The 9,264-nt window shown below is 38.0% G+C and overlaps 1 protein-coding gene across 2 annotated transcripts; it reads left to right on the top strand.

Moving 5' to 3' along the window:
- The first annotated feature begins 4,703 nt into the window (after positions 1 to 4,703).
- On the top strand, positions 4,704 to 6,301 carry LOC112141879 (alpha-2Db adrenergic receptor). Of its 2 annotated transcripts, XM_024265074.2 has the most exons (3): positions 4,704 to 5,323; positions 5,406 to 6,041; positions 6,122 to 6,301. In XM_024265074.2, the coding sequence occupies exons 2-3, from the start codon at positions 5,715 to 5,717 to the stop codon at positions 6,179 to 6,181; spliced, it is 387 nt and encodes a 128-aa protein (XP_024120842.1). In that variant the 5' UTR covers positions 4,704 to 5,323; positions 5,406 to 5,714; the 3' UTR covers positions 6,182 to 6,301. The 2 variants fall into 2 exon arrangements, with proteins under 2 accessions (XP_024120842.1, XP_024120841.1); XM_024265073.2 differs by having other exon boundaries at positions 5,406 to 6,301.
- Positions 6,302 to 9,264: the final 2,963 nt, after the last annotated feature.

Below are 9,264 nucleotides of genomic sequence, written 5' to 3'. Positions count from 1 at the left end.
AGAAATAAGTGACAACAGCCGTCAAAATCTGAAAAAACGACTTCTGGAAGACAACGATGTTGTGGAGTCCTCAGAAGGACGCGTCTCTCTTATTGTTCTCACTTCTTTACAGAGAACTCTGCAGCTGCATTAGCAGTGCTGTAAGGAGCTTCTGTTTTCTGCTGCACATCTTTGTGGGGGGGTTAGTTACACCCCCTGCTGGTTCATTTGAAAGATCTTTGTGACCCCAGCAGTTCACCGGAAAATATTCCAGGTTCCCTCTGAATTTCTTGAAGTGCACTGATCCCCATTCAGGTTCCTGCCTGGGATGCAGACTTGAGTTCAGTTTCACACAAATACTTGAGACTTTCCTGGTTTCTTTGTGTCCAGGACATCACTGACGGGTGCAGCAATGGTTGTTGTTACTGTGGACTAGCTGTCCCGCTGAGGGCAGCAGAAACACCAACTGACTGTTATTGTGTTTGCACTGGATGAATATTTGTGAGAATCAAAGATAAAGAATGAATTTGAGTTTGAAGGCTTGACTTGTGGCGTTGTGACTGCAATGTCTTTAAGGCTTTTACACAACTGCATCATAATAGTCTCTTTTAAGAGTTTTTGTTGTTGTTTTTAAACACAAAAATACACAATGTACTAGTTAATATAAAATAACAAATGGTTAAAATAAGCAATCCACTGTAATAGTCTAATATAGTCAAGATCATTCCACATGAAATACATTCAGAATATTTATTTGACTTTTGAAAAAAAAGAAAGGAAGCTTTTTGTTGGGGGATCAGGCTATAAAATGTTTAATGTTCATTTATTTAATCTTTAGTAAAGCTTTAAAAATAGTTCTAGGGTAAAATAGGAGAAAGAACTTCTGACTCAGACCTCTGTCATTGCTAAAGCTTACAACAACATGTCATGTTGGGATCTGAATGAATGACTCTAGATACTCTCTGGATCTTATCCACTACAGCTGTTGTGCCAAAGTAGTTATTTATATTCATATTTCTGGCAATAATTATTAATTGTCCCTTGGTAAATGTTTCCACAACATCAGTTTCATATATTCAAATCCTAAATTAGCCAATTAGTCAAACTATGCTCAGTCTTTGTCACTGATAACTGCAGGACCTTTGCACAACACAGCAGGACATTAAACTTGAAGAAAAAAGGGTAAAAAGAGCGATGTTTCCCCTCCAGCTCTAATAGTCCACATAACCAACAAATAACTTTTATCGTTTGTCCGTCTGTCTTCATTGTGTGATTGTTTAGTAAACATTCACACTACAGTGATTCTCCTGCTCCTTTCAGTATGTTTTTCAGCACATAAAAACTCAATCACACTTTCAGTGATTTCAGCCATTTTGGTATAAAACGTTCAGCTCGTTCAGGACATTACCGCTTGTATTTTTGGCATTTATAAATGTTATAGTTTATGAAATATTGAGCAAAATATGTCCAATAGGAAATGAATAAGAAAGTCTTCAAATGTCATGATTTTAAGTAGATTAGCAACAAGCCTTTAAATATATTCATTGACTATGTTTTCATCTTTTATAGTAATTTTAAAAAAAACATTGGACTTTACTTAATATTTTATATCTATTTTATACCTAACTTTTTAGGCTTTCATAGACTAATTTAGAGTTTAGCTAATGTTTTAGCAACAAGTTTTTTTGGGCTAATTTGGCATCTACTGGGTTTTTTGGGCTTAATTGGAGTTTATCTCATATCTAAGCAACACACTAAATATTTTTGCAAAATTGTCATGTTTTAGGGATGTTAAGCAATTTTACTAAAAATTTTTCATAAATTTAGGTCAACTTCAGCGTTCACTCTTTTAGCACATTTTTTCAGGTAGCTTTTGCATTTTCAGTAAATCCCTTCAGAGCAGTTAAAACAAATTGCATCACCATTTTCAGCAACTATTTTCACTACTTTGGCAAAAAGCATTCACACTAGCATTATTGCAGGCATTGTAACTTTTCTAGTTACTTTCTTTTTCTTGCATTTTTCCACCCCATACTGTGTTTGTTTTGTTTTAATCCCCTCGCTAAAGTTCTTAAAGAGTCTAAAGAGTAATAATTCCAGAGTCAAATGCAGCATCTGTGAAACCTTTTTGTTCCTCTTCACTTTCCCAGCACAGCCCTTCTTTCTGCAGAGCAGTGAGTGCCTGGGAGCTGCCTTCATTAGGAATGGCATTCCCAACTCCCAGGGAAACGGTCTCCTCCGATCAGAGAGCACCTGATGGAGGTGCTGCATCCTCGGAGTGAGTCTGACTCTGAAAAAGTAGGTCAGCATGTTCAGAGTTAAGCGACTTCTTCACAGAGACTGGAGTGCAGGATTTTACAGCTGCCTGCCTGCAGTCACTCAACCTGCAGCAATAATCCTTTAAGGACCCATTTATTTGCGCCTCATCCCACAAACACTCTTCAGGAGGAAGATCTGCGCTCTGTCTGCTGGCAGCAAACATCCATGCAGCCCAGGTTAGATCATTTGAAAGACCATAATCTCTGACATCAGAGGATTCAGCACGGCAAACAACGAAGCCTGAGGTGGAACGGCTATGTTGTTTGCTCCGCCCACCTCAACAGCCTTCTAAAAATAAGCCAGTCTGACGTTTCGTAGGCTCTTAAATATTTGAACATTTTAGCTTTAATGAGATCAAATGGACTGATGTTTGACTTTTGAACATAGTACATGGAGAACTGCTTCCTAATGCTACCTGCCCCAGTGGTCTTTTCAAATCCTGAACGTGAACTCTGTTTACAAGAGTTCATTTCTGCAGAAACCAGACTTCTTCTAAACTCATCCTCAGATACTTACAACAGCACAAATAGAAACGAATGAAACCAACACGGACAGAAGAGGCGGTTCTTTCTCCTGTCTCCGTTTTAGAAACCTTTGAGTCAGACGCTGTGGTCAGAGGGCTCTGTCGGCTCCAGGCTGCGGGGATCTCTGCAGGTCAGGAGCAGTCTCTGTCACGTGCACACGTTTGCCCCTCATGCACCAGGTGCAGTAATGTGCGCATACATCCTCCATGATGTGTCTGGTTTTAAGAAGCTGAGCCCCCAAAGGTCAGAGGTGACAGTTTTGTTCTCAGATCCCTCCTGCGTCTGCAGCTGCATCTCTGCTGTCCCTGAGAGCTGCCCCTTACCAGCAGAGGGCGCCGTTTCAGCTCTTTACAAAAGAAATCTTAGATCTGACCTGCAGCTCATGGCCCCCATGAGGTTTATAAATCTCGTTTTCCTGTCTGTGGATCTGCTGGAGACGGCCTTCATCTCCTGGTGCTGCTGCTCTGCCATCTTCATCGTCCTCAGACTCTGTGAGCTCTGGACTGTGGAAGAATGACCCCCAGCTTTCAGTTAGAGCCCCCCAGGTGTGTGTGTGTTTGAGGGGTGTTAAGGAAACTGGCTGGATTTTGGACTTTGTGGTTTGGGGTCAAATCAGGATCAGCCTAAAGTGAATGAAAAAACAAATTGAAAACTTGAAAAATAGACATTTTAACAGAAACAATTTGAAAAGAAGACACTGTAAATTAAAAAAAAAAGAAAATTTGAAATTTTTTTTGAAAATATGAAAAAAGCTGGAAATCTTCAAATAAATCTTGAAAACAAAAAAATGAAATTTTGAAAACATTTTTTTGAATACAGAAAACTTGAATAAAAAACCATAAATGTATAAATTACCAATTTAAAAATAATTATCCATTAGTAACAGCTGCTGTTTTGTTTCGAATTTTCAACTTTTTTTTTGCTTTTTTGAATCTTCATTCTCAGTCCTCAGTTTTACAGTTTCAATTCAGATTTTTGAGTTTTTGCTGCTGAGCTGATCCTAATTTTACATGGGGGCGGGGCTTTGAGCTCATTGGCTACCCAAAAATGGATCCCATGATTCCCAAAGAGGTAATGGTGATGTGACGTTTTTTCTGCTGCAAACATAGAGAGAGTAGTATCACTACTGTGGAGTTAGCCTTCTCGTGCACCTTTCGCAGTCTCACTGTTTGATGTTTTTTTTCAGTGCAACTTTATTGTTGATCTTGTCAATCAATCTCCTCCGTGTCGTTTTTCATGCAGACGGGGCACGTGCAGCTTGGCAGTGTTAATAAATCTTCATCTTGATTAGATCCTTGTTTTCATCCTTATGTTAGACTTATTTTTCTAATTGGAACAGTGAGATTAAAAATGAGAGAAAAGTGTGAAAATACTCATGTTGTTTGAGAAAAGTGTAGAAAATGTGTAGTGAGGAGTCATCTCTGTCACCCATAGGGGGAACATGTCCTGGTAGCCAATAAGCTGGAAGCCCCGCCCCCGAGTGAAATTAGGATCTGCTTGGCAGCGAAAACTCGAAAATCAGAGTTCAAACTGTAAACTGAGAAAAAAAAGGTAAATATTCAAAACAGCGGCTGTTACTAATGGATAGATTATTTTTTAATTGGTAATTTTTATACATATAATTTTCTTTCATTCAAGATTTCAGTATTTTATTTAATTTTCAAGATTTATTTCAAGTTTTCATTTTTTTTATTTCAAAGTTTTTTTTTCCAAAATTACAAGGTTTATTTCAAGTTTTCAGGATTTTTTTTTCAAATTTTCATATTTTTGTTCAAATTTTCAAGATTTATTTCAAGTTTTTTAAAACATTATTTTCCAAAATTATAGTGTCTTGTTTTCAAATTTTCAAAAAAAAGAAAATTCCTTTACAAAGTCTTTTTTTTAAAGTTTTCGATCTGTTATTTCGTTCACTTTGAGCGGATCCTGATTGGACCCCATATTGTGGGGCCAGAATGAAGGGTCCCTCAGCTCTGACGAGGGGGGGGTCAGATACAGGTTATAACCCCCCTCTCTTTCTCCTCCCTTTGACATGAAGCTCTCTCCTCCAGTCTCACTTTCTTCTTCTGTCTTTCATTCGTCTCTCATATCTCTTGGTCCCTTTCTCCTGGTTCTCCTCTTCCTCCTCTGAGTTTCCATCTTTTCTCCTGCTCCTCTTCTTCCAGTTTTCTTTTCCATCTCCTCATCATTTCTTTCCTCTTGTGGTTCCTGCCTCGCCGCTCTCTCCAGCTCTCCTCCTCTTCCTCCCACACTCTCTCCCGTCTTCTGCTCCTCTCGCTGCTGCCTCCACCCTACCACTCCCCCCTCATTTGCAACCCTCTTCCTCACTTAATTCCCCGACCATTTTTTCCTCTCCTTCAAAGTTTCCTCCTCTCTCCCTCCCCTCCTCCCTGATCGCTCCCTCTTACTGTCGTCTCTCTCCTCGTCTCTCCACCTCCTTGTTTCGAGCAGCAGAGTCGGTGAGCGGAGGAGGCAGCAGGAGTCTCATTCAGCTCGGCATCAAAGTAAGGACCCCCCCTCCCTCCTCCTCCTCCTCCTCTTCCTCCTCTTCCTCCTCTCAGCCTCTAAAATCTCTCTCCTCTCCAGTCTTTGCGCTCCTTCCTGGGCGTAGCAGTGTGGGGTTTCCAGCATCTCCTCGCTCTGAAGGGCTCATCTTCCAGACCTCCTTCATCTTTGAGGATGAAGATCTTCCTCCTTCACTCCAGAGAGTGCGCCCCCCCAGCAGCCCTCCTTCAGGAGAAGCTCTGACTGGCCATTGAACTGTCTTGAAGCCCTCGCTGTCAGGAGCTGCAGGATATTTTTGGATGTTGTCAGGATTTAGTAACTTTTTTGTGGCTCTTTGGTGTGAAACCTGCAGGATGACAGCAAGTGACCCCCCCCAGTCCTGAAACCAGGATGGACTTCTGGGATCCGTCCCATTCTGTGACGGACACAGCTCCCGCCACTCTGCCCCCAAACGGTTCTCTGGAAAATGTCAGCCAGACGTCCTCTTCCCCCCTCAGGCCCGCCCCTCTGCCTCCCCACTCGCAGGTGGCGTCGGCGTTCATCATGCTGGTGGTGGGGGTCATCATCCTGGGCACGGTGGTGGGGAACGTGCTGGTGGTGGTGGCGGTGTTCACCAGCAGGGCCCTCAGGGCCCCCCAGAACCTTTTCCTGGTGTCCCTGGCTTCAGCTGACATCCTGGTGGCGACGCTGGTCATCCCCTTCTCCCTGGCCAACGAGGTGAGGAAGCCATCAACGTGCACGTCTGAGTCTCCCAGAGCAAAGGGATGTCGTTCACGTTCTGTCCTTTATTTATCCAGGCAGGACAGATTAAGAACAGCATTCTTATTCTCAACTTTGTAAAAGGCAAGACCTTTTGAGAAAGACAGAAGAGATTACAAGAACAAGAAATAATATTGAATAGAATCAGAAAAAACATGTTCTAAAATATGAAACCCAAAAATCTTTGCATTGTGTAACAGCAGCATTTATCTTTAAAATGGTCATTAAAATGGTTTTAAAATCTATTTGTTTTAGGTTTTTTTTTGAAGTTTTATTTGGTTGGTTGCATACATTCAACATTTCATGAACTTTAAATAATAAACTACACCAACCAAAAAGGAATGGGCTGAAGCATCATGCTCATCAAAGCCCATCCAGAAAACTACCACTTACACAGAAACAGAAGTTAACATCAAGTTGGCTATTAGGCCACAAGCATAAAAAACTAAATTCTAACCAAATACATATCCATATATACAGTTCATGCATATTATATATACATATTTTACAGCTGCATAGATACACACATATTTACTAAAATTGAGTTTCACTGGTATTGATTATTTTATCAGTAACCTAGTTTTTTTAAGGGTATTAACCAATTTAAGATCTTTATTTAAAGAATTTCTACGTTTTGTTCCAAAAACAGAAGAACATCTCCATTTTATATTTGTTCTTGCCCTGTACAATTCAAACATAAAATTACCTCTTGAATTATAATGTTCATCTTTTCTCTTAAAAATGACTGCACTCTCAAGGGTAAACTATTTTGAAAGGCACCAAAAGAAACTTCCAACATTCTTAAATATCCACAAATTTGAATATGTTCGATTTTTTAAACAGCGCATTAGTGGACTCCAGAAAACCAACTTTATTTATTAATCTAATTGCTCTTTTTTGAAGTTTAATTATTGGATCAATACTTATTTTATATATATTTCCCCAAATTTCACAACAATACTGGAAGTATGGAAGAATTAAGGTTGAATATAAAATATGCAAACATTTTATACTTAATGTTCTTTTAGTTCTATAAATTATACCTAAGGTTTTAGATATTTTGTTTTTTATATATTCAACATGTGGTTTTCTATTAAGCTGGTGGTCAATAATGACTCCAAGGAACTTTGTTTTGTAAATATGTTCAATTTCTATCCCATCAAAATGAAGTTTTATGTTGTCCTTTGCTTTATCTGAACCAAAAAACATCAATTTTGTTTTCATTTCATTTAAAAATAACTTGTTTGTCTCAAACCAAATTTTAAATGTAATTAACTCCCTTTCCATTTCTATAATTAATTTAAAAATATCTTGACCTGAACGATATAAATTTCTATCATCCGCAAAAATAACAAGCTCTAATTTTGTTGATACATTGACGATATCATTTAAATAAAGTATAAACAATTTTGGTCCCAAAACAGAGCCTTGGGGAATTCCACGTTATTATCTTTTGTTCTGAAACTGTGCCATCAACTTCAACATACTGAGGTCTTTTATTTAAATAGCTTTGCAGCCAACTCTTAACCACCCCTCTAATACCGTAGTCCTCACATTTTTGTAGCAGAAGTGAATGATTAATTATATTAAATGCTTTGCTGAGATCAACAAAAACACCTTTAGCATTCTCTTTGTTGTCGATAGTTGTTGCAATATTTTCTGTGAAATCCATCACTGTTAAAGATGTTGACCTATTATCCCGAAAACCATACTGCTGTTCATTTGATATGTTGTGCTTTTCAACAAAATCGTTGAGTTGTTTAAGAAACAGTTTTTCTAATATTATTGAAGACTGAGATAGCAATGATACCGCTGATCTGTAATTGCTCATCACCTTTTTGTCACCATCTTTATGAAGTGGAATCACTTTAGCAAGTTTCATTCTGTCTGGAAATATCCCTGTTGCAAAAGACAAGTTACAGATGTATGTGAGGGGCTTGACTATACAATCAATGACATGTTTTACCAGTGACATATCAATATCATCACAGTCTGTAGATCTTTTGTCCTTACATTTACTAACCACCTGTCCTATGTCACTCTCACAGACTCCACGGAGAAACATTGAGCTGCTATTGTTATTGTCAAGAAGAATGTTATTTCCACCATGAGTTCTTTGAATTTTTTTTATTTAAACTTGGCCCAACATTAACAACAAAGTTATTTACCACTTCATGAATATCTTCAACTGTTGAACTGTCATCTCTAACAATATGTGATGGTAAATGTGTTGATTTACGCTGATAGGTGACTTCCTTAATCCCATTCCAAGTTCCTCTGACATCAGATTTGTACTTTTCCAGCAACAACCTATAATAATTCTGTTTGTGCTCCCTCAGAATTGTTGTTATCCTATTTTTGTATTTCTTGTATTTGTCCTCTTTATCTTTGGTTTGATGTTTTAAAAAATCTTTATATAAAGAGTTTTTCTTTTTGCAGGCTTTTTCTAACCCATTTGTCATCCATGGATTTCGTTTGTGTTTCCTACTATCTGTTATTTTCCTCACTGGACAATAATGATTATAAAAATACACAAATGTCCCCAAAAAAGCAGCATAGGAGTCATTTACGTCTTCAACATAAACCTCCTTACAGTCATGATGTCGTCTATTGCTTCTGGTGTTCTTACTCTGACTGTTTTAATTGTACTTATTTTATCTGACTTTAAGTTGTTTAATTTCAATTTGACAAAAACAGGTAGATGATTACTTATGTCTGTCAAGAATAAACCACTTTTCACTTTTTTGCTGTTAAATTAACAAAAATATCTATCAAGGTGGTGCTTTTGTTTGTTATTCTACTTGGTTTAGTTATTGAAGGGAACAGACTCAAACTAAGCATATTAATTATAAACTCCATGGATCTAGTGTTATCACATGACTTCAACAAATCTATATTAATTCAATTCAATTCAATTTTATTTATATAGCCCAAAATCACAAAGAGATTTGCCTCATTGGGCTTCAAAATATAAACAATTGTTAAAAACTATTAAAGTCACCACAAACAAACACATTCTTATCCGTTACTTTAGCATACAAGTCAGATATTTTTCTACTACAGCTGGTAAGACATGATCCAGGGGTTCTGTAAATGCAACTTATTAGAGTTTTTTTTTGAATATTTGTATGCTATTTCAATAGTGACCCACTCCATCAAATCGTCAATATCTGTAGTCATT

This window comes from Oryzias melastigma, linkage group LG3, assembly GCF_002922805.2.
Source record: "Oryzias melastigma strain HK-1 linkage group LG3, ASM292280v2, whole genome shotgun sequence".
NCBI classification, from domain to species: Eukaryota; Metazoa; Chordata; class Actinopteri; order Beloniformes; family Adrianichthyidae; genus Oryzias; species Oryzias melastigma.
This window is presented reverse-complemented; position numbering and strand designations above follow the sequence as displayed.

Excerpts from the sequence above, each read along its gene's own strand:
- LOC112141879 (XM_024265073.2), top strand. The coding sequence starts at position 5,715 with ATGGACTTCTGGGATCCGTCCCATTCTGTGACGGACACAGCTCCCGCC.